This window comes from Convolutriloba macropyga, chromosome 1, assembly GCF_964194025.1.
Source record: "Convolutriloba macropyga chromosome 1, txConMacr16.3, whole genome shotgun sequence".
In the NCBI taxonomy this organism is placed as follows: domain Eukaryota; kingdom Metazoa; phylum Xenacoelomorpha; order Acoela; family Convolutidae; genus Convolutriloba; species Convolutriloba macropyga.
The window spans coordinates 84227477-84253316 of NC_134468.1; the positions used below are offsets into that span (position 1 = coordinate 84227477).

Below are 25840 nucleotides of genomic sequence, written 5' to 3' on the forward strand. Positions count from 1 at the left end.
GCAAAAAGTCAAACACCGAAAGCTGAATTCCTAGGAGTTAAAAATTGTACTTTTAATAAAAATGTGTGTTAAATGGTTTTCATTTTTTACTTCATTTACCAAATTTACTGGCCAAAAATGCAGTGGAGGGTTGTCAAAATTGCCAAAAAATCAATTTTAGCGAATATAAAAATTTCAGAAATCATCAACCTCTACAAGTGCTCGAAGTTCAAAATGCCGCCGAAGCAAACTTCAAGCCTCGATAACTTCAAGAAAATTCCGAGGTTCGAATAAATTCCCCATCTTCCATAACAGCGTAGATAGCGCATACTTTTATATTCTCTTCTCGATTTTCATATTAATAATTGATCTATTTTCTCAACTTAAAATTGCTCTTTCCGTTTTTCATTTAAGTGTAGAGTAGTTTGGGTAAATTAAAAAATTGATCTAATCTCTTTAGTCTCGTTGTTACAAGATCGAATGAGATCATGAAAGTGAACTTAATACTTTCTTAAATAGGGCATTTATTTTTTTATAAAATTGAACAAAACCGCAACTGCAAACCGGCATCTTCGGGCACATCATTGGAAAAACTCATATTTGAAACGAGCTATATTTCACGAGCTAAAACTATAGAGAATCATCTTTTTGCCTCCCATAATTATTTTAAAATTGAACATGAATTCATCATACAGCGCCTTCTATAATAAAGTGTGTATGAACGCATTGAAAAGTCGTAAACTTCGGTTTACATTGTTTTATCGAAGTTACCGTTCGATCAAAACCGCGCGTTTATAAAAGCTTTTCGTATATAATTTTTCTCTAACAATGCTCGATCAAAGCAATTAGACTTCTTGAAAAGGCATAAACAAATGATAAACTGAACAAAGCGTGAACAAACAAACACAAATAAAAAACGAAAAGCTTTTTTAAAAGTCAAAGTCTATTGTCAAAAAATTTAAAGCCACAGTTATGCAGTTAAGCGGTAATAATGGGAAAGCATAATGTTTAATAATTCTATAATATGATTTTTTCTGCTATTCTTTTTCATAGATCAAAATAAATAAAAATTGAATTGTTATGAAACAAAGTAGGCACTTTTCGTAAAACATGAATGGTTACAAATTTTTCGTTGCAAATGAACAGATAGTGTTTTCACAGACTATAAATCAAATTTTCATTCATTCAACCTTATACTTTCCGGGATTCTACATTTATCATAAAAACTCAAAAAATCAAAATTTGTTTTGTTAGCTAGTTCCCCAGCATAGGGGATGAATGGCGTAAAATGTTTTTTTTTTCCAAAAACTTTTTTCAAAGAAATAGCAAAAATTTAAGTACACGGAAATTTAATTTAGAATGTGTAAAAGGTCGGGTGATAACTCTCTGGTGTTCAGTAAACGTCTCAAATTGCTCTATTATTTAATGGAAAAAAACTATCTATAGACTGAAGATTGACGGAAAACGACCCAAGAGACAAATACACCTGAAGTATAAAGAAAATGACTAAGATGAGATAAATTTATATCTGGGAACTGTATTTGGAAGTTGACTTCAAAGGTTTCCCAGCTTGAGGAGGGCTCCTTTTCCCACCGCCCAAAACTAACCGTATCCAAACCTGTAAAGGAACGTCAATCCTTTTAACTTATAAGCTCTTTGTACAATTTTAAACAAAAGCCACTCAACACTTGCATTACGTTTTATATTAAACTATGAAGCCCAATATACAAAACACATCTTGGCAAGAATTAAGGCTCAAATCTGATATCCATTGAAAAGTTGAAGATCAGTTTAAAAAAAGAGCCCAGTTTAAAACTGATTGCACGCTGATACTTGCATAAAATGACTTCACAGAAAATGTTAATTAACAGGTAAAAGCTCACAACGTTAGTTGGAGGGGGAGGTGACTGAGGAGGAGGGGGGTCAAGCATTGGAAGTCAATACAAAGATAACTGTTCGGAGAATTTGAAGCGTGATCAAAAGCTCGGAACAAAAACTGACGTAGATTAGGCATGTGATTTAAAAAAAATGAAAATCTCAATACATTCAATTATAGCTCTCATTATATTAACGGGGTAATAAAAGGGGAATAATTTAAACTCGCCAAAAAGCTTTCGCGCTCACAACCTGTTTAAAAAAATAAAAAAAGATGTTTCAGAGTCAAAACGAATGAGAATCGAAAAAGAGTACAAAGAAACAAGATTAGACAGCTTTTTCAAAAATCTCAGCCCCAAAAATTGATACCCCGCCAAGATGAAAATGAAAGAAATAGAAATCTTCAAACGCTGCTCAGACGAAGCGGTAGCTTTATGGGTCGGCGGCAAAGCTACTTCCTGATTGAAGAAGCTGAAATCTTAGCACAACTTGAAACATAGCCGGAAGATTGCCGGAAAATAGCCGCGATAGACGCTTGTGGCCTACCATGAAATGAAACAACTAGAAAACATACCCGGCAGATTGCCGGAAAATAGCCGCCGTTGATTCCCATAACTCTATTGGGATTGAAAGAAAAGAAAATATCAACAAAATTGATTTTTGTAAAAAAACATTTTTAAGTGCGATTTATTTTGATGTCATTTCGTAATTTAACATACTCCTGTCTCTCAGTGAGAGGCTACAGGGTCTAGTAACAATACCAATAAGCATTATAGATAGTAACTAAAGCTTACGAGAACAAAGTTCAAGTACCAGGCATCTAAAATGGGCTTTATTGGTTTATCCCGTTTCTATTGCTGACTTGGATTTTTTTATACTGACTCTCTTCATTTTGAATAGCTTTGATGAGCAGCTGCTGTTTAAAAGGACTTTGAGCAGAATGACAGAAGAGTGAAACTAGCCTAGAGAAGTCAAAAAGATTTCACTCAAAATGTCGAAAAAGCGGCAAAATGGGTAAAGCGAAAAAAAGTTCGAAGTAAAAAAAAAAAAATAGGAGCGCTATAATAGCCAGCTGAGAAGATGAGGGCGGCTATTAATAAGATACAGATTGACCAGACTCTAATACTCAAGAATTAGGGCATAATTTTGGCACTACTAAGATGCACACTATTGACCTTTAATTAGTAAATGTTCCATAAGTGAGTTCAGAAGTCATTTTTTGAGGTAAGTCACGCAATTGACCTAAAAGCAGAAATGACGTCACGAACACAAATTTTAACTACAAAGCAGTATAAGTCACAGAAGTCATTGAGAAAGTCAATTCCAAGAAGTCGGGGTGAGACGAAACAAAAATCTGTTAGACGACAAAACAAATTAGGAGCGCAATAATAGCCGCCTGGAATTGCTGACGCGGCTATTAATATTAAACTGGGTTGATTCAACTAACCCTGAATTTGTCGCAGGTAGAAATGATCTTTCATTGGTTTTAATAAGATAATCGTCTAATGAAAGTAAAAGTCTTTTCGAAATCAAGGCAGGTCATCAAAGACCATATTGTTTTCGGGGAAAAAACAAGCTCCGGCGACAGCAAAACGGAAAGCAGACTAGAGCAAATTTGCTGATTTCAGGCTTCTGAGATTGCAACAGATTTCTTCATAGAAAAGATTGATGTCGTCGGTAAGAGAAACGATATGGCTACAAACCTCCGATTTCAACTGATCATTTAACTCGTTCCATATAGTTAAAATATGATCAAGCTGCTTAAATAAAAACAGCCATCTGAGCATTCAAAAATCAAAAAGAGCTGCTGCTTTTAAAAAAAATTATAAAATCTCAAAGTCGAGATGAGAAGACCTGCAATTTTTCAAAAAAAATATCGAGATTACCAAATTAAGACGTCAGCGCCAAAATTTTCGGCTGAAAAATCATTGAAAAGTTGAACAGCACCGGCGAACGTCAAAAGAAATGCTGTCAAACTTAAGGTTAGGTTGTTTTCAATTAAAGACCACTTCCGCCGGTGAGAAGGCTCAAATTTAGTATAAGTGTAAAGTCAATCAGTGCAAAAATTCGGTCAAAAAGCGAAAAAGTCAGTCAAAAATAGAAAAGTCAGTCTAATGGTGAAACAGTCTGTCAAAGTGAAAAAGTCAAATCCTTCGAAAAAAATCGCATTAGAATGATCAGGCGAATGAAACGTACGTATGAATGGTAAGATATAATCTCATAAGTTCCACAAATTGTGCGTCCGTATAACCCATCATCTCACAGAAGTTCCAGCTCCAGTCCTTGGCCGAGTCTATTGTGCCGACACTTGAGCCGTCTTTGTACAAATTTCTATAGATTATGGCCGCAATCGTCGGCAACTTCGCTATCAGTTCCATTGAGTCTTCATATATATACTAAAACACAAGACGATTCTTAGACTGCTTACGTTTGCTTTACACTCTAATAAAAACATTAAGATAATAAATTTCCCATAATTTGAGCAACTGAATTCCCCATTTTTTCTATTGCATTTTTCAATAATTCTGATGTACGGACAAATCAAATTGACGCGCTCAAACCTGGTGCTTCCACTCTTCGATATGATAGAATAATCTAAGCAATTGAGCCACAAAGTTAACCACTACGATAAAAATCAATAAAATTGGTGAGCAAGAATGGGTCAAATTTAATTAAGATTTGATTGAAGGGGTCTAGTAAATAAACCACAATGGAAATAAAACTCCCATTTTAAATGATGATAAATTGTTCGGTTGGGATAGTTTCATAACAAGTCCCACGGGCAAAGGCATGGCCAAACGCGCAGCTCTTTCATAGTCAATCCGGGAAAGGGAGGAGAGGGGGGGGGGGGGGGGGGGGTTCATTCCCGCGGGGGTTTATTTCCTATCTAAGTATAAGTGGGTTTTTTGTGGGGGTTTTCCGAAACCAAATTGAAGCTGCACTCTTTCACCGACAAACCTGAACCAGAATGGACAAAATTGGGTGGGTGCTAAGCCCATATGCTTCTAAAGAAAAACTTGAATCCGTAATTAATTCGGATCTTTCCCATTATAGTCCCCCCAGGTTAGTGGTCAGATAACCTATACCCCCCCCCCCCCATAATATATACCATAATATACCCCAATAAATATACCAAAAAGGGGGCTGTAATTTTATGCGGGGCTATAATGGGAAACACGCATTAATTCAATTACTAAGCACAGATGAGCCTACCTCCCAGTAGGTAGACTTATGTACACCCTTCTCGTAGGCCGCTTTGAACTGAGACTCTGTGTTGCATGCCACTATAGCTGCACTGAACTGGGCCATTGGGTGGAGGGAGGAGGGGAAGTTGTTCAACATTGTCACTACGTGTCCAGGTAGGTCAGCCCTCTCGTTCCACTCATTCGACACCCATGCAACCTATTAACGATTATAAACTTTCAACTTAAATATGTAGGTTGAAACCTGAAAGTATAAAACAGAATTGAATGTTGAAAACTATAGTAAAATTGGGATATATAAGCTAAAGTCAATTCTAAAGTTAACGCTCTCTTCTAACAATTTTTGACGCCATTTACGCCGTTGCTTAGTTTTTAGTATTTCATCAACAAATTTGGCCATAGCTAACAGGGCATGACCATGCCTCAGCGGATCGTGGAACTTGATTTGCTATTACATATCAATTTCAATACATTCATGACCGGATTCGTGGAAAAGCAGTAGTCACGTATATAAAAGTATTTCTTTTTATTTTCATATCTCTGACAAACGTGAGAGCACACTACAGACGTTAGATCATGAAGTTGGTTTCAGCAATTCACAAAATTTTCACCAGTCAAGTGAGCAGTAAAACATAAGCCAACTAAGGTCGGACAAATTGCTCTCGAACGACTGGCGAATCAATCAATTTAGAAGAAGTCATAGGCTAGAGATGCTTTTATGATGCAAAAACTTCTACCTAAAATAAACATTCTTATCACACAATCGGTTCTATTTTAACAACAGACTTAATTTCTGAATGCTTGCAATAGAATTCAGTCAGAAAAAATCAAAAAGTCAAGCATGAAAAAGTCAAAGTGAAATCAAAAGAATGTTCTAGAAAACTCTCGAGCAAAATTTTTGCATAAAAAGACTAACAAGTTTACAATAATTGCTTCAAACTTCGTTCGAGAGCTATTAATAACTTTTCAGAGCCACATTTGAAATTGTGATAGAACTGACCTGCTGAGGTGTTGGCACTTGGCCAGTCATAAGCAGCCAGAATAGACCCTCTGGAAGGGGTTCCTTCCCACCTTCCGCTTTGGGTAGTAACTCCTGGCACTCTGGGATACTGTATCCTCGGAATCGGATTCCTTCCTCTGGATCCAATAACGAGGTCTCGGTCACTAGACCCGTGATTCCACGCATGCCACCATACGCCTACAAATGAACAAATTGAAACGACACGTTACTTCACTCTGATTAAGCCGCCGATAATATCTGGTATTCACGAAGAAACGCGTAATGGTTCGAGATATAAGCATGTACTTCAAATGACTTCAGCAGTCACTTAATTGTGCTTGAAACACGAACTTTACAAGTTTTAAATTCTGCCGCTGTATAGAGGAAATACGACACTCGGAGATCTGGCACTGTATTAGATCTAGCATTGTAAAAATTGCAGGTGAGGGTTGCAAGATTGTTTATGAATCCTTATCCGATATATTTAATATAACATCAATTTCATCTTTTCATTATGTAGTGGCCTTCATACTCTGTTCACCTCTACAAGAAAAAGGAAACTCTGTGCGTGCTTGATTTGATTAATAAAAATAAGATTCAAACAAAACCAGCCTTTTCCACTCAGGATGATTAAAAAATGATGGCAAATATTGCGAAAGGGCGCTCAAGCAGAAGGCGCAAACTGACATTAAATATACGCAATTAAGCATTGAACATTCTGCTGAAGTTCTAGGTGTACCATTTTAGAAAAACCAAGCTATCTTTGGTCGAGTTAACCACCTGAGCAAGGATTATTTAAAGAAGACAAAAGTTCAAGTCCTCAGCTGCTCCTAAAGTACAGAGCACAACCCTTTCTCATTTTAAAAAACTGCAGCGGCTAAATAACACCCAGATATTAAGGGATTAATAACCTCGCTGGAATCCTTACGTCTTTGATTATGATCTAAAATACGAGAAACATAGCTGTCAGATTGTCCAAAAGCTCCGTAGACCTCTTGTCTTAAAATACATGTGACAACAAAGACTTTGTGCAAAAATTAAGGAAATCAAACTATTTTAGAGCCAAGGAAGAAACTTGGTTTCTTCACCGATTTAGTAATTTGTTAAACTAATGTAATCTATCTGACAATTGCGTTAAAATAACTATCAACTAGAGTGAAATACTTTGAATGGGCGTAACTCCTCCGATTAAAGTTGGCAAATACATTTTGTAAGGGCAACCTGGCCAGGTTAGCCTGACTGAGAGGGCTAAGGGAAAAAAGGAGGTATGTTAAAATAGGAAGGTGCAAAACCTAAAAATGTCATTTACACCGAGAATTTACGCCTATAAAGCAGACATCGGTGGGGGAGGGCAGTGAACTTGAAGATACACAGGGGGACGAGGTGAGTTTTTTTTGGGGGGGGGGGGTCTAAGTTTTCAAATTTCAAAAAAGATCAACAGGATTAATATAATTACCAAACACTTCGTTCGAAAGCAATTAATAACTAAAGTTTCAACAAAGCAATAAAGTCCAATTTTAACAAAACCAGAAATACGAAGATCTAATTTGGGGAAATTTCAGTAAATTTGGCCAGACTAAAATTGGAATCAACTATTCCAACAAATTGTCCATCACAAGTTTTCAGGAAAGAGGATGTCATAAAATATTGATCTACCCCTTTTTAAGACTCTGTTGGTTACGTAAACATCAATAGCCAAATCAACACAATTTTTTTGGACTATGACAGCTGAAAAACAGGAATAATCTCTACTATTTGAAACAGCAAAACTCAGACGTCAGCAGAAACTCGAAGTCAAGACACAGAATATAACCAAATAACGTCGTTTCGAATTGCCCTCATTGGCGAGTGGAGCAGTTGGCTTTGCCTGCATCTAGATTTGGCTAAGTGTGGCTAGCAGGATCTGAGCGGGAGGATGTGCATTGCTCGGCGTGAGCATGGGGGGGGGACGAATGGGGGTTTGTTAATGAGGGGGTCCAAGCTGCCAAAATCTGTCCTTTTTTCAGCGACTAATTGCATTTCTTACCAAGGCGACAGTCGCGCAATTACAATCAGCTCAATGGTTGACGCTCCTGCTCCGCCATAGACCTGGGCCAGTTACTTTTTCGCTTTCGATGTGTCACTTTAAACATACTGCTCTACAAGGCTCTTAAATGACAATCAGTACGCTTAAACTTGGGACACTTGCCTCTCAAATTTAAAGCTATCAGGTCATTACTACTCTGGCGCTTTTTAGTGGCAATGCATGAAACATTTCCCCTTTGAAAATTGTCAGAGGAAGTATTTAATAAACAAGGAGGCTCTTTAATGTGCGTTCGCACTCGATGTTCCGATCCGAGCTCATCTACTTTTTGACTTAATTGTCAACCAAGTGAAGAGACAATCAAAAATAGATGTTTGAGTTTAAAGAAATCGTTACATACCCATACTACTAACTGAATTACATAATGTCCTGTCTCATTAGAGCGCTCACGGGATCTACCATTAATAAGATTACGAGAAGAACAACAAAGCAAGCAAAAAACATTTTTAACGGCAAAAACTCAACAAATTTAAAAGCACCCAGTAACAACGTCAAATAACAATCAGACAAAACCCTATCTACACAAATTTACTTTTTCTAAATTACGAAGCAGAAGGGACTTTTCTTTAATGAGACTAGATAACAAGACAACAAGAAGGAAAAAAATTGAGGCGAAACTCAAAAATAAATCACCTTTTTTAAAACCAAATAACTTCAAACGTCTTAAAAACCAGTAGCTTTTACCAAAGAAATTTTAGGTAAATTTACTGAAACGTCATTAGGAAACCGATACACCCTGTCTTTGGTTAGACTAAGCCCAAGAAACTGACTAAATGTACCGCATAACTAAAAAAATACAAACAAATTGCAAAAACAAAAAATATTTAGGTAATTAAGATCATTAGCTATTATCTGAAAATTATGTTTTTTATTTCAATTGTTATTCATACTAATTCAGTTAAAATTATACTGAAAGGTTAAATATGTTCATCTGGGACTCATTCGAAAATCATTGTGATGTGTTATTACGCAAATTTTCTAAAAGACAAGAAGAAACAAACATTGACCACTCAAAAAAAATTTATGAAAATGCATATTGTCAAACAAACAAAACAACAGTTACGACACAATAATATCAATGAACACGTTAAAATTTGAAATCAAAGGAGGCGACTGGGACCTCTCAATGATGAGAATAAGTTATAAGTTGACAAAAAGAACAAACAGTGAAAAGTTTTTAAAAAATTTTGAAAACAACTATCAGAAACTTAAAGGCCTTTAGCTATACACTGACCGAATTGAATAAGTTAATTCAATCATCAGTTGGAACCTTTGAAAAATCTCAGCATTTAGAAAAAAATTATACGACTACAATAAAAAGAACAAAAGAATAAAAAAATACAGGCAAAAACAGCAAATACAAAAAAAAGAGAAGTGTCGAGCCATTAAAAATGGTAAAAACTAAAACCAAAAAAATTTTAATTTACTTCAAATAAATTTTAAACAGCAATGGGATTGTTTTTTGTAACAAAATGACTTTAAAAAGACAACAAATATGAACAAATATATAAAAATAAAAATGTTTTTGACAAAACCAATGCACCGGAATTCAATAAATGGGCTAAGTTCTGCCTCGATGCGAAGGCAGTGATAGCTGTCATTCCTAGGTCATCAGTAATTCATCACAATAGGTCTGAAAACGACAACAAATACAGGCAAAAACCGTAAGCTTCTATTAATTTTTTTAAAATCTATGATCCCTCTCCTAGCCGATGACAACTGTCAATATTAGGATAATAAGATTTCAAAAGGAGCCAAAAATATCAAAAAACATCTAAAAATTTTTAAAACTGAGAAAACTCGTGACATCGAAGTCATAAACCCAATAGTTACCAGATAAAACCGCTGACAAAATTGATTTTGGTTGCAAAAGAGAAGAAGGTGCTCCTGTCATTATTGAGACTGACTTACAAGTACACAGAAATAGGTTTAAGATCAATTAATGTTTTGAAAAAAATTGAAGAAATTGTTTTTGAAGTCTTAACAGCCATTAGTTGTCCACTCAAAGCACTAGATAGGCTTATTTGATGCTCATAGGTGAGCCTATTTCAATTTTAGTCAACGAGACTGCCATAGGACAACAAAACAATTTAAAATCTCAACATGAAAATCAAAATGTCATTAAAAATAACGAAAACTCAAAGAGTCGAAGCCATAAAAAACTAGAGCGATTCCTTCATAAACGATTTATTTGTTTATTCGGCATCATTTGACTTTAAATGAGGTTTGTCCTTAGCGGAACCTTATATGAAAAGTGACTAGTCTCTACGTGCCTTGAAATAAGAAAACAAAAATATGAAAGGGTATTTAAAAAACAGCTCTTAATTAGAATTCGATTTTTTTAATAAGAAAATTCCAATTGAGACTAAAACTAGCCTTTTAATTGCCTTTCGTTTATTAGGAACACAAAGTTGTTCGATTTTGAAGCGTAAAATGTAATTTTGAATTAATATTTTAAAAGAAAAATCTGAATTTGAACTAAAATTCCCTTAAAAGTGAACAAAATCATGTCAAATATCGCGTGTTCACACGACACTTTAAACCTCGATAACTCCTCGAAAAGAAACGAAATTCAATAAAATCTTTTTAATTTGGATTTCTGCGCTGGACGAGCTTTTTAATGATCCCACTCCCATTTCTCAATGAGGACTATATCGATCGGCCAAAATTGACTGAACAAAATTGACTGACTACTCAAAAACCCATTTGAGTATATAGTTCCTCCCATTAAGGCAACAAAATCAAACCGCTGTGCAGTAGCTTTCTCTTTTTAATAAATGACTGTATAATGCTTCTTTTACTGCATATGGACATCGGAAATTTATGATAGCTAACTACATACTGCAATGAGTTATCAGGTCATTGCATCAGACAGATCAGCCAGTCGGAGCATCCGACTAACGTCGGAACAATTGTTCTCAAACGACCAATTGGAGTTCTAACCTATTGCAGCCTTCTTCAGTCAAGGGAAGCAGGAGGGAGGGACATAATTAAATGTGCAGAAATACGCCTATGCGAAAACACTACTAGCATATTTTTTCCCGAAAAGGTAACCAATATCATTTCTCGCAAACAGTGGAGCTAAACCAAAAGCAATGATATAATGAAATGTTCAGAGCATAAATAGAAACTAGATACTTTTTTTTAAAAAAATATACCTGATTGATCGTGTACTCTCCCAGAGACTTGTCTCCATGGGTTTTTCTGAAACTCCCAATTTTTTTCTGTTCTTCGGGAATCACATTGGCCAAAATGTCTTTCAAGTTCTAAAAAGTCAACACATTAATTTCAGATACCGCATCAAACTCAATGATCGATTCTTAGTGTCAACAAACTGAACCAAATTAGATAAGAAACTATGAAACCCTCCAATTGAAACATGCAGCCATATTGAAAGGCGATGACGAACAAAACAAACACTAGCGACTAACTTTAAATGACTTTAAATTTAGTGATCAAAGTTGCATGTATGCTTTACTAATTGGTACCATATTTGTGTAACTCGAGAGATATTAAAAGCTTAAATGTGCAGAACAGATTATCTAACTTACAGTTGGTTGTGTTGCAAGACCTCTGGTAGAATTCAGGCCAACCTAAACAAACAATTTGAGTCGATAGATTGTAAAATTAAAATTCAAAGCACAGTAAAATGATGGCGTACCTTAGTGGCTGCTGATCTTGCTGAAAAACGAATGATAGATTTCATAGCCAACTGAAAATCAAAAGTTTAATTATTTCTATCGTCACAGTTCCTCAGTAATTTGGAGTCATAAAGATTAATCAGAATACTTCGAAGGCTATATCATTAGCTTTTACTTTCAGAGAAATTAAAGCAAATTATTTTGAAGCATGTACAGCAATACATCTGGTCTCAAAAAAGGTTTTATACAGATGAGTAAGAAAAAATTACCAGTTCCGGGCACATTGCGACATATAACACCAACAAGAATGCCGAAGAATGCGATTAGTTTTAGCACAGGGATAGTTCAATAGGCCGAATGAAAAACAATCGAAAGCAAGAAAGGGATATAGCAACATATTCACATCAACAAGAAGATATCAAAATATTTAAATGATTTTCGACTTATTGGCCCAAATTTTAAATTCTGATCAAATATTTTTTTTTACATTGAGGCTTGAAATTATACAGCTTTCTACATTACAGCTTGTGCAATAAAAAAGGCAGCAAAAGAAACACAGCAAAAAAATAACTTTCAGCAAAGTAACAAAGCGTAGTATTGACACTCAGCGTTTAGGGAATAACTCCATTTGGTAGAACGGATAATGATATGGAGACAGGAGTTGTATTTCCATTAACCTCTATATTTTTCAGCACGCCTTGGATATAGTCTTCAGGAAGTCCTACTTGCTGAGCACCAGAAACGATTACATGCTTGTACTGCGGTGAGGGCCTCAAAGAATCCGCGTCCTCATTCATTATATATGTATAGCAATCAATAGGTTGATTGTTAGGATCTAAAATTTGTATGTCATCGGGTGACTTGACTCGATCATATATCCCCAAATTCACGCCCTCCTGTAAGTCTAGGGTTTCTAAATCAGATGCAGGAATACGCCAGACAGCTCCATATACAGTTGATGTATCTTGCCTCTTGATAGTTGCAGAAGCTCCTTTCCAATACGGGTCACTACCTATATCCCCGAAAGCGAGTCTCCATCCATTTATCTTGCCAATTGATACTAGCGATTCAGGATATGATACTGTGGGACATGAGCCTTGGCATAACCTTTCAGCTAGCAAATTTGATCCAAACGCAAAATAAAGTACATCTGAGTCACCGACCGAGACGACGCTCATGTCTCATAATCAGGTCTATAAAAATGGACCTATTTTGTTCCCCCAACCCGCGATTTTACGACCTTCACAAATCATGTTATAAAACATTTTACTAATTTAAAGCAGCACGTGTGTTACGGGGAAGAGGGAATAAAAGTAAGGGGGTTTGCAATTATGCCGCGTAGTACAATCCAATGGATGAGTAGTGATCCCCTACTATGAGACATCACCGCATTTTAAAGACAAGGCACAATAACTCTTTTAGAGCTGCATTCGATTTGATCATTTGTTCTCCGTGTACTGCTATAGTCTTTCTTAGGTGAATGTTGACTCTGCGCTTCAAGCCGAAGAGAATTCAAGGCTTCTCAAAGAGATTGGTCATCGGAACTGTAAAATCCGTGCACTGTGTACAGTTAAGGTTTGAGTTGCGGGTTTTTTCTTAAGCACTTTAAACCTCGAGATTACTGATGAAAAATTTCCAAGTCTAAGACTTTAATTTAATAATGAAGATGTAAATATTCAAACGGTTTAATAGTGTTAGAACTATTGATTTGAAATAAAAGAAGTTTCAAAAGATGAGATGTGAAGCTATTTAGAGAAAGGCAGCTCAATTATATGAAGTTTAGTTTTGATTATGGTCATTGGTTTCGGTCCTATTAATGGTTGATTAAACTTAGGTTATTTTTACCCATTTTCTTTAATCTCATTGGGATTGTATCATAGTTATTTTCTACCGCACCGGTCCCTGTTAGTTAAACCAACTGAAAACAGGTTTATCTGCCTGACGAATCCCGTCAAGAACAAACATTCCTTGACGTCTCCCGTCAAGATGAAATTCCGTGATGATTGCCATCATTATTTAAGTTGCTTTCTTTATATTGTTAAAAGCCGTTTTACTTTTAGTATCCATCTCTTTTTGTTCTCCCATTTAATGTGAAAACTTCGAAAAGTATCAATTTCATGTATGTCATAGGTTTTTTTTCAACATGTATTTTATGAGCATGTCATACATTAAGTTCTATGGTTTACTACACTGCCTCACAGTTAGAAAATTTGAGTGTTCCACTCACTCTTAAACAAGAGATTCAAAGGTCCATTTTCGAGTTCATATATTCCTATGCATTTTCAATCCCGTAATTGTCATAAACATTACGGGCCTCCTCGTCTTACATAATTTTTTTTGCATAAAGAATAATTTTGAAAAAGTCCTCCCGACCATCCTTGTCTGGATGACACAGCATTGCCAACATTTTGAAATGTTTCTGGATAGTACTGGTTGTGGCCCCCTGTGGCAGGAATAGAAGCTCATAAAATTTTGGATGTCGACTTGATGGGCTCTGCGCGTTAATCGCCTCCAACCTCCTCTGGATGACCTTCTTTGAGGTCTGCTGCTTCTTAACCTGCTCTTTAGTTTTCGACATTCTCCAACACCCGAGATAAACACTCCCGCTCATCCTGCCACTCATTCTCTTGTCTTTGTTTCGGCGACATTCGTAAACTCGTCCAACTCTTTCTTCAATATTTCAACCTGCATCCTGCAGAAATCAAACCAGCGTAATCAAGCGGTCGTTTGGTCTCAAGCAATTGATCACTTAACATTTGACTTTCAAGTTTTAACTGCCAGAGCTCCTCTTCGAACCGAAACGCGGCAATTCCCAGCGTTTCGCTGTTGTCAATCTTCTTTTGCTGTTCCTCGATTCTCTGATGCATCTTATTTAACTCCATAACACTAATTGCGGCTCTATCCACTATATTGGGCGGTTGCAGCTGCGTCAATGGCACCACGTATCTTTTATTTGAGGTTACTCTAACAATCCGACATATTTGTTGCCGGACTATCTATCTGACCTCGAACAACTCGGGTAGATAGTAGCAGTAATCGCCGATTTTTGGTTCTGTCATTCCTATATATCATACACTTAAATTATTCTAATTTGTCAATCTCAACTTCTGTCATATCTCTTACAGATTTAGCCTTTTTTGTTTTTATAAATACAACGTTTGTATTACCATCACACCGTTCAACTGTCGTTTCTCTTGTCAATTTTTGTTCCTAAGGAACGTTGTTTTAGATGATGAAAATAACCTAGTTCCCTCATTGGGTTAATGGGTTGCAGTGCAATTACAGGATTGGTGCCACTAGGTAGCATATCGATTGAAAGAAACACACGTACCAAAAAAGATTCTAGATCCAATAAAAATGGTCATCAAACTGATGGTTATCTCCTGGCCACATGCCAGATTTGTTTCACTCATTACCCAAGTATTTGACAAAATAGCAATCCATGCAACTCGGTTCACTTGATCGCATTCTTTGACTTCGTCTTCAGTCTGTGGAATCCTCGACAAACAGTCTCTGCGAATGATCTTCCTTCCCGCTTCGTGTTTGATTTCAAAATCAAACTGTCCGACTTTTTTCTATCCATCTGGCCAATAAGCCGTCTGGTTCTTTAAAACTATATCAACACTTGAGAGCCCTATAGCTGCAGCAATTAAAATTTTCGTCCCAAAGATAATTTCTGAAATTTTGAGTGCAATAAACTAATGCAAAAAGTTCTCGTTTTGCTGTAGAGTAGTTTTGTTGACTTTTGCTGGGCGTTTTGCTTGCATATTCGATAACTCTTCCAACCCAATGTTGTCTTTGGGAAGTCATTGCGCCAATGTCAAACAGAGAGGGGTCAGTGGTTAACGTATAGGGATCCATGTCATTGGGATAACCAAAAATTGGTGCTTTCTGTAGTGGTTGTTTTAGTTGTTCAACTGCTGATTCACACACATTGCTACAAGAAAAAGGTTCTTGTTTGTTTAATACCTTACAAAGATGCTCAGCAAATCTTCCAAAATCTTTTATGAACCTTCTGTAAAAGCCAACTAGTCCTAATATACCCTTAAATCAGTTTTTTGTTCGGTGAATTTTCATCTTACTGGCTGCCGCTACTTTCTCCGGATCCATTTTTGCGCCTTTATTTGATACAATATGTCCCAAGAAACGAAATGTTTCCGGAAAAGACTTACGTTTTAAGCCTTTTATTTTCAATTCTGCGTCTTTAAGTTGTCCTAATACGAGATCTAGACGGTAGAGGTGCTCCTCAAAGGAGCTACCGAAGATGATTATGTCGTCAAGGTATACTAAAACCACTTCATAGGAGAGTCCAGACATGATCAATTCCAATAAATTTTGAAAAGTTCCTGGAGCTGACGCCAAAAACTAAGTGTAATCTCATCCTTTTTAGATTCCCATTGGGGTTACAAAAGTTGTCACGTTTTGCGACTCTTCATCCAGACCAATTTCAAAACATCCCGATGTCAAATCGATTTCGGAAGAGTAACAATTTCCGTGTAGAGAGTCAAAAACATATTTTATGCTTGGTAGCGGCCAACTAGTTTTCTCAATTTGTCCGTTCAAACTTTTGTAATCCTCAATCAGTCGGTAGCTGCCATTTTTTTACCAATATTGATTGTACTGCCCAATACGAATGGGTTGGTTCAATTTATTTTGCATCTTCTAGATCTTCGACAGTTTTTTTATTGCATTTCTTTTATCAAACCTCATACTGCAATAACTTCGCATAATATTGCAATAATTGCAATAACTTTGCAATAATAAGAACGGTTGGACATCTTTGCTTAGTTTAATTAGTGTTTAATATTTTCACAATATCCAAAAGCCATTCGAGTTTTGGGAGAAAAATTGTTTCTGTCTCTCAAAAAGTTCCTGTACCAAATTTGCGTGTTTTCCTATTTGAAATGTTCCCAATGTTTTTGGCTCGGTTTGATTTGCGAAAATTCCATTAACAATTAAGTTCTGTTTGTTTTCAATATAGCTTCCAACTTTAGTGTTTTATACACGATCACTGGTGCCTTCGTTAGATTTAATAATTTTATCAAACTAGAACGATCTTTCATTGATATCGTACAGGCGGCTAAAAGCAAACCAACCTTTAATTCAAAATCTTTAATCGCTTCTAGTATTCCTTCCACTCCCGGAATTTCTTCTCCGTTTTCATCAGCTAATCTAATTCGCATCAGATTGCAACTGCAAAAACCTGAAAACCTTGCGTGTTCTCTGAGGTAAGCAGTATTGAAGTTTTAAAGTGACTGCTGAATAGTTCCTCTTCGTGTAACTTCAATGCAGATTAAATGGTTTTCAGGTAATCAATTCCCAGCAGACATTCTATACCTCCGTCAGCCGTTAAAATAAATTTTTGTTCAACCTCTGGAAGTATTGGTTGCAACTGTGCCCAGAGCGTTACTCTTTATGACAGATGAGTTTTTGGCTGTTGAAACTCATTTTGTGTATGTTTGCACTAATCCTGGTTTTTCCAGTTTTTGAATGTTGATCAGCTCAAAAGCGATATACTACTTCAACTGTCTATTAATCCAACGCAGCTGTTTCGATGAAGTATGATTTCTGCGTTTAAACTTTTTATTGTGTGTGTCGAACTACCTCTAATGGCATTAAGGTTCTCGGTGGATTTGTTTTTAAAAGGGCAGTTTGTTATAAAGTGTAGGGAACTTCCACGTGGGAAAAAATTTCGACAAATCCTCAAAATGTACCGTTCTTTTCCACAGGTTCTGCATTTGAGACCCTGCCTGTCGTTCCTCCTAGACGGTTCATCTCTTCCGATAGATGTGTCTCTATGGCTAGATCCCGGCGTTGGAAAATGCCGCCTATCGCTGAACCCGCAATGTTGTTGTTGTCCTCTATCACTTCTCTCGTCAACCCAGAGTCCCAGAGAACTACATCATTCCCTTGATTGATTCCGACGGTTTTAACGCTGTTCGTCTTCTATTGAAAATTGGTTTACCATCATGATGACGGCCCCCACTAAATCTTTCGTTTCATCCCGTCTAAAGACCGCAACTTTTGGTGTTTGCTCTTCCTCTTCTGGTTACAGCTTCCAGATGCAACGCTTATTTCAAAACTGTTTCGATTTTCATATCCTTGTCGCCGATTTGCTTCCTGAGATCTAACTTTACCTGATTATGGTTAATTCCTTCCAGGAGTCTTCTCAAAACAAGATGATCTCTGATATCTTGCGACTCGGTTGGATAAGCCTTCAAAGCCAACTGCTCTAAATTTCCAAGAAAGGCTGTCAATTTTTCTCCTGGCTGCTGTACGCGAAGAGATAGTCGTCCCGGAAAACGAAGGTTTTTTCCATAGTGCTCTTAAAAAGCTTTAACGCACTCATCAAAGTTTTCTCTTGTTCTCTTGTAGCTTGCGGTGGAGTGCGTTAGAACTCTATGGCAGACTTTTGTAGTTTTAGAGCAAAGTAAAGTGGCCGTTCAACATTGTGGGGGGCTGAATCACCTTCTGTTCTTTTCCACTTTTGTGCTTCCGCTAGTAACGTAGCTCTCCAAGTTGTTTGAAATGGTGAAGGCATCCGGTAATAGCATTCTTGAAGTCAAGCCCGTTGCCATTTTAAGTTCCCGTACTTGATTTATACCCTTTTTTATGACCCTTTTTGTTTTTTAAAAGACTGGTTGTTCTGTAAGATTCAGGGAGTTGATTGTCACTAAACTTTTATTAATTGATTTAATTTACTGTTTAAAAATTTAAATAAATAGTTTTTTTGCTTCAGATTTTAATAATTTTATTAAACAGTCTTATTATTGATGACTTTCTCATATATGTTGTTATAAATTTCGAACTAATTTCAACTAAAGTGCAATTTCTCTTTCTTTTAAAATTATTCTTCTCTATTTTTTTGCTATAATTACTTCTAGAAAAAAATATTTACTTCAATGTGAATTATTTTCTGTTATTATTCCTATTTTTATCGGATCGATTTAAACAGTTTAATTTTTGTTTACAGCACAATTTTGCTGCAGTTTTATGGTTTTTGTTTTGTTGTTTTTGTTTTGCCGTTAGTACTCAACAACTCACAATTAAAACTAGGAATGCAATAGAATTTCAGCAAAACAACCTGCCAAAACTAAAAAAACGACTGGAATGGTGCGCACTCTAATTCAACAACAATTAACAACAACTGTGTAAACTTGTTATTTTCACTTACTTGATTTGTTTTACTATTTCCCCTCGTTGATATGTTTTCCACGATTGAGTAATACCAAGCTCCCACACGAGTAAATTCATACTAGGGGTTCAGATGACTTGTGATGAAGTCAATTTGATATCCCAAATTCAAAAATTCCGATTCCGATTCATTAACCCAAATTTTATTGTTGTTCAAATTGTAATTCGATTCGCGAGTATTTTTTTCTTGTTTTCGAATTAAAGGGCTTTTCTTGTTTGTCTTTCCACTGAAAATTTCCAAAAAAATTTTGAATTACTTATTCGATTTTTAATCTCTGTCGCCAGTAAAATATCCGTGCACTTTATGCTGATACGGTTTTTGGTTGAGGGTTTTCTAAAGCACTTTACTTTTTGGTTGTGAGCTAGAGAAATTATTTGAAGTCAAAAAATTATTTAAATTAAAAATTGGAAATGTTGAAAAAAAGATGGAGTTAAAAGTTTTTGAATTAAATTTACAGAGTTAAAGGTTCGAAGAATACACTTATTAGAACTGTTGTTCGCGATTAATATGAAATTTTTGTGCTTGAAGAAAGGCAGTTGAATATTTGAGTTGAGGTTTCAATTATGGTTGTTGGTTGTGTTCATATTCAAGTTTAATTTGTCTTGGTTTACTTTTTACCATTTTATCTAATCAGTTTGGGAATTTCTCATGGTTATTCTTACCTGTTTGGGTCCCTGTTATTTAAACTAACACATAACAGGTTTACCTGCTTTACAAATGCCGTCCAAAATAAAATTCCTTGACGTATCCCGTGGTGGTCTAAATCCGTGATGCTTCCTATTTTAATTTTTGACGCTTTCGCTTTTCTGTTAATGTCAGGTTCGTTCTTGCTTACATTTCCTTTTTGTTTCTCAATAATAATTGTGAAAATTTCGAATGGTGTCTGCATTTTGTAATCGACAAGCATGTCATACGTTTATTTTAGGGGTTACTATACTTGCAAGAATGGGAGGAGGCATCACCATTGCGCAGTACATTGCCGTCTGCGCGTTAGAATCAATTAAAGTTGCAGACAGGATTTTATTCAAGGTATCGGTGAAATTAAGTCCTGTCTTGTTTATTGGCAGCGTAAAAACTGCTTTTCAATGAATTACTTGTTTTTAGATGTTCTTCATAAGTTCTTTTTTGCTTTTCTCTTTTTTGCTTTCCGGGATATCTGGCCATCGGCCGCTATATGGCTAAGAATTGTTGCCTCTGAGGATATTAAAGTTTCTTCCGTTTTGCACTTTACGCAGCAGGAGTTCTCATGGAGTTCTCGCCTAGCGCAGAGTCCACAAGACTTTACATGCTCGAAAGTGGCGCAGGAGTAACACCAAAATCCTCCAGCCTTGAGTTGGTTTGAAAATTGCGAGCAGTGTAACTGCTTGTACATGGGAATGGGATATAATTAAAGGAGGCTGTTGGCAGTATGAGATCATATGATTGACTAACGATTGAAGAATTCAAACATGCGGGCTTAATAACAAGCAAACATCTGGTTACCAGGAGAAATGTATATCATCTCTATAGAAGTGATCAAAAGGGAGATTGAAGTATGGAGACACAATTTGATTGGTTGGATGAAAAAAACCTATTAGTTAATTTATATGGAGCATAATTTAGATTATTAATTTGATTATTTAAAATAACACAGTTTGTAATGTATGCAGATAACACGTTGCTAATTCAGTAGAGCTTTGGTTTAACGGTAGCATAGCCGGCGGCGGTTCTGGAGATAGTACGTTCGAATCCTCTAAGCTCTTTTACTTCAGCAGTATGCGGAGTCAACTAATACTACAGTTGGGTTGCTACAATTGGTAGAGCTTAGATAAATGGCTCTGACCTTGTGTTGTGTACCCTTAGTTGAGTTGTTGTTTGAGTTGTGTGGAATCAACTCGTTTGAGAAGCGGGTGGTGTAACAAACCAGCTTGTGGTATATCAAGCTAACAAAATTGCTACGTCAGTAGAACTTTGGTGCAACGGTAACATGCCTGGCAGCGGTTGTGAAGATATTAGATTCGAGTCCTCTAAGCTCTAATTTTTTAGCAGTATCTGGAGTTAGCTAATACCACAGTTGGGCTGTTAAACAAAAACAAGAACGGAGGATGAAGCCTCAAATGACAAAGTCATTTCAAGACGGTTTGAGCAATGGATAAAGTGTGACATAGATTCCTTGTTTCTTGAAGCAAAATATATCCACGAACGTACGAGCGGAACTAAAGCAAAACAATCTTTTGATGAATACAAAGTATTTGATAAACAATTTTCAACAGGAAAACTTTTCAATGCAATTCGAAGTCTTACAGAAGAAGCGAAAGGTGGTGTCCTCTCTTTAACTGACAAAGTTGACATGAAACAATTCCCTGATGTCTTACGCGAGAATCATCCGGAACCAAGCAAAGCAAAATTGTGTGAGTAATGAACATCTAAAAGGTTTACGATACCATCAGTCCATTTTTGCAAAACTCAATGCCTCAAGGGTTAGAAAGTGTGCCATGAAGACGCACGGGAGTCATCGCCCTTTCGGTCTTGATGCCAATGAATGGCGAAGACTTCTGACCTCATTTAGGTCATCCTCAACTGATCTTTTCAAAAATATCGCTAAACTAGCAATAAGCAAAGCTACGTCACACTTGACTTTACTCCTTCCTGATAATCCATTTCGGTTGATAGCTCTTGATAAATGACTTGATGTACGTCCGATAGGAATTGGGGAAGTCCTCAGGCAAATTATAGGAAGACCTATTGTAAAATTCTTTGAGAGCTGCCTCTAAAGACACAGATTCCTGGGCAATCTTCCTGATTGGCGAAAAATGCTTTCGATAGACTGAACCGTGATCTTGCCTTTCAAAAATTGAAAAATTATGCCCTTCTTATTATCATTCCATATGTAATTCATATTAAGAACCATCAAGATTGTTTATCAACAAACAAACAATTTTCTCAGGAACGTACAACCCAAGGCCAATATTCTCAGGAAGGTACCCCCTTGCATTGTCGATGCATGGAATTGTCATCATCCCCCTAATCGAAACTCTTGACGATTGCTTCCTTGTTCAAACGGATGATGGCAACGCTGTGAGCAATCTTGATAACTTGAAAAAATTTTTTGACTCATGGAAAAAACTTGGTACTGCTTCCGGTTATCATCATACCAAAGGCCTCATCATTACTAAAGAAATTGTTTCTGAAAAAGCACAGCAGATTTTTGTCAATGACGAAGTGGCAATAATTGAGGGTTGTACAGTATTTGGTAGTGTGATAGGTTTTGATTATGCAGAAAAAAATTGTAGAAAGATTACTAAAACAGCAGAAATCACTGTTAAAAAAGATGTTCGCACATGCCAATGTTACACATCAAAATGTTTAAAAATCGTTCAATTCATCAGTTTGGAATAAAATGACCATCTTAGCACGTACAACACGCAAAATTGAAGAACTTTTTATAAGAGTGTTGTTTATCAATCAACAATGAGCTATTACATAATCTATTAAATAATCCTGCGTACAACCAAAAACACAGGAACATCTTCTCGTTGCCGACCGTGGAAGGCGGTCTGAACTTCCGTGAACCCGAAGACCGCTTTAAGGAATATAATTTATCAGTTCAACTATCAAATCCTTTATCCCTATCTCTACCCGAAGGCGAAAAAAAGCAACAACAGATCTTTAAAAAAAAGGAGAAAGAGCTTGCTATCAAGTTTAAAAAAAGAAAACTATGAGCGATTTGAACAGAAACGAGATTCGCTCACTCGACTCAGCTAGTGAAAAGGGAGCATCAAATTGGTTAAATGCTATGCCATTGAAGCGATTTCACTTTGAACGAGATTCGTGATGGCATTGCCCTTCGCTATGGCCGGGACCCAGTGAAGAGCGCATGCAAGGAAAACTTCACTGTCGTATATGCCCTCCACTGTCTGAAAGGACGATACACCCAAGTGAGACGAATGATTTCCGCGATTCCATTGCGAACTTGTTAAGTGATGTCTGTCATGACCTCGAGATCGATCCTCATCTTCAGCCGTTGAAACGGGAAAACTTTACACTTAAATCAACGGCAACTAATGTTGATGCAAGATTAGATATCAAGTCCAACGGACCTCGGGAAACCGCTAATCGAGGTTCAATGAAACCTATTTCAATGTTCAAATTTTCAACCCACTGGCGAAAAGTTGCCCTGAAACAGTAGCGAAGCCTAACAATAGCATGAGTCTATCAAAAAGAACAGGTATGAACAAAGAATAACTGAGGTTGAGAATGGAATTTTTTTGTCCGCTTGTCTTCGCATGCACTGGTACAGCTGGCCAATCAGCTTCAAAAGCGCTTAAACAACTGTCATCGAAGCTCTCTGCGCGAAAAAAAGACAGCTACCCCCATATCATATCTTATCTGATGACAAAAATCAGCTTTGCTCTCCTGAGGAGTTCCATCCTCTGCATTCGCGGGTCGAAACACTTAGACGGCGCAAATTTGCTGATTCTTCGATGGGAGTTGTGGTGGAAGAAGGGAGGCTGTTGGTTTGACTCATCTACTTTTGGCCTTAGTTCTTTGTTTTCCAATGCTGTCTGTCTTTTCTTTTACTTCCTCAGCTGATTTTTATATACATATTCATTTATTTAATTAATACAAAAGGTTTTATGAAGAAGAACTTGGAGGGCCTTGGACCAGCCAAAATTCACCCCGTATTGGGGAGGGGCATTTCTTAAATTACGTTTTTTTTTCAATGCGGCTTCATGAGAATTGAATTTCTCTATAGGTTAATTTATTATGAATCTAGTCTCCCCTCCATCACTTTTTCACTGCAAGAACTATCGATGTCAGTAGGCCCTTTGGAACCAAGGCAACCTCTGAAGCATATGATATCGCTGCAAAGGAGAGCAAAGCATATTCTCATGCGTAATTATTTTATTACATCCCAGTATGATTCGTCTTTCTTTTCAGAATTGTGCTAGCTAGTTGTTTTATAGTGCGCGCTGCGGACGCTCCTGCGCCCCTATGCAGAAGAATACCAGCTAATCGAAGCCAATCTTCTCGACGTCAAATATTCGTTGCTCATACTTGAGGCAACTCAACTACTCATATATTCAACTACTCATATACTGATATTTGTAAGCTTCCACGGAGTTTTTGGGTAAAGACTTGGCAAGTGGGTAAATGATCTTCATGTTGAAGATTTAACGGCTAAACCCTGAACTCAGAAGTGCCTGGGGGTGAAAAGAATACGCGCCTACTAAACGGAGGGGAAGCACAAACAGAAAAGATCCTTTATCTTTGTGTTTAAAGGACTCGCCTTGAAGCAACTGAACAGTCGGCTCAACCTCCACATCATAGCAAATGTCATGCATAATCTGAGCAAAAATGTCTTGGATCTCGTTGTGTCTAATGTGTGTATATCCAGCCTTCGCACAGTGGAGAGCATGTGATAGGGTAAACTTTTTTTAACCACAACTAAAACGATTGGGCAAGCATTCTGCCTCTATTTTATATCTAATACAAAACCGGCCTCTTAGAGTGTACTTCGTTATTTTGAAACCGTGACGTATCAGCGGTAGAGCTGTGAGCCAGTTCGAGAGTCCTTTTTCCGGAGCCGTTGCTCCGTCAGAAGGCTTTCCATATGATCGTTCTCACGCGATCGAAATTAATTCAGACATGCGGTTCATTGGTCGTGCATTAAGCAATCTTGGGTTAGATGAGCATTTGTTCGATCCTCATTCTCAAGAAGAGTGCATTCGGTTTGTTGAAGATATCATCTCCGTTTTGTAATCAGACCCCATTTCTTAATCTATTGGCTCCATGATGTAAAGTCCAATCTCCAATGTTGGTACCGAATACAATAGCGATGGTGATCGAGACACTAGAGAGTAAAAGAAAGACGGTAGAACGTGCATTAGGATGTTGGCTTCCACGTCTGTGAAGATATTCTGTTAGTTTGGCGTTATCCTTTACAAAAAAAAATATTTTTGTCACGTCTTCTGTGAGGCATGCGTAATAATTTTGAGGGGATATTTTTGCTATTTGCCCTAATTTTTTCAGTATTTTGGCTTACTTTCCAGCTGCGGATACCTAAAACGTCTCATAGGTTTTTTCACTGCCTATTATTTCTACAGATAATAGAATACGGCAGCTGTCAACAATTTTAACTGCCGTCTCCTCAAACAACCCGAGAGATACGATCTTTGAAGCTTCATTTACTATTAATTGTTACTTCTGGACATTCTTGATACAGCCTTAATAGCTACCTTGTTTAGCGAGGTCTTTGAAGAACAAAAGTAAGTCCTCAAACGTCCCCCTCGGATGCCAATATCTGCCTACTATTTTTGCGACGCGTGCGTTTTTGGACAAACCTGAGCAAGGGATGTGTGGCTGCGCCATAGGTAGCCATAGCAATATCACTGGGTAGAGGATAGCTTCAAAAAGTCACCGCCAGATCGTTCAAAACTTTTTTAGAACTTTTTGACTTTTTGAGAATGAAGAAAATCCCAATCGATGTATTCTCATTTCTAAAAATGATCACGTTGAGTTTTCAAATTTTAAAAATATCCGAAGTAGGGCGCATTGCTCTCGTAGGGCTGTTGAAATGTTGGCTGGTGAACGGGGTGATATAGTGAATATTTGCAAAGAAAAGTGGTCTAAACCGCAAGAAATTAGACCTCACTCGTTGATTTTATGTATATTCAGCACTTACGTCTTTGCAGCACCTACAGTTAATCAAGGTAGAAAAAGTGGATACGATCCAACCAATGGAGGGAACAGTGAGCCCCCACTATCAAACATTAGCCAAGAAAAATGTACAAAAGATAGACAGAAATAACTATTGAACAATAGCCGCAATATCTTTGTAGATCTGTATTCTCAAAAGGATAGTAAAAGTGACGGACCAAGAAA

At 36.9% G+C, this 25840-nt stretch overlaps 2 protein-coding genes across 2 annotated transcripts in view; both read right to left on the reverse strand.

Moving 5' to 3' along the window:
• Positions 1-25840, reverse strand: part of LOC142343601 (citrate synthase, mitochondrial-like) — a 300476-nt gene that overhangs the window by 12094 nt on the left and 262542 nt on the right. The window contains exons 2-7 of the mRNA XM_075395186.1: positions 11802-11854; positions 11692-11733; positions 11299-11406; positions 6058-6255; positions 5068-5256; positions 4051-4250 (exon numbers count right to left, since the gene is read on the reverse strand). Of these exons, the coding sequence (XP_075251301.1) occupies positions 4051-4250; positions 5068-5256; positions 6058-6255; positions 11299-11406; positions 11692-11733; positions 11802-11846 (782 nt within the window). The 5' untranslated portion in view covers positions 11847-11854. The remainder of the gene's footprint in view (positions 1-4050; positions 4251-5067; positions 5257-6057; positions 6256-11298; positions 11407-11691; positions 11734-11801; positions 11855-25840) is intronic.
• LOC142343617 (gamma-glutamylcyclotransferase-like) lies at positions 11934-13008 on the reverse strand. Its single transcript, XM_075395187.1, has one exon. The coding sequence runs from the start codon at positions 12957-12959 to the stop codon at positions 12393-12395; it is 567 nt and encodes a 188-aa protein (XP_075251302.1). The 5' UTR covers positions 12960-13008; the 3' UTR covers positions 11934-12392.

Coding starts and splice junctions, on each gene's coding strand:
- LOC142343617 (XM_075395187.1), bottom strand. CDS start 12,959: ATGAGCGTCGTCTCGGTCGGTGACTCAGATGTACTTTATTTTGCGTTT.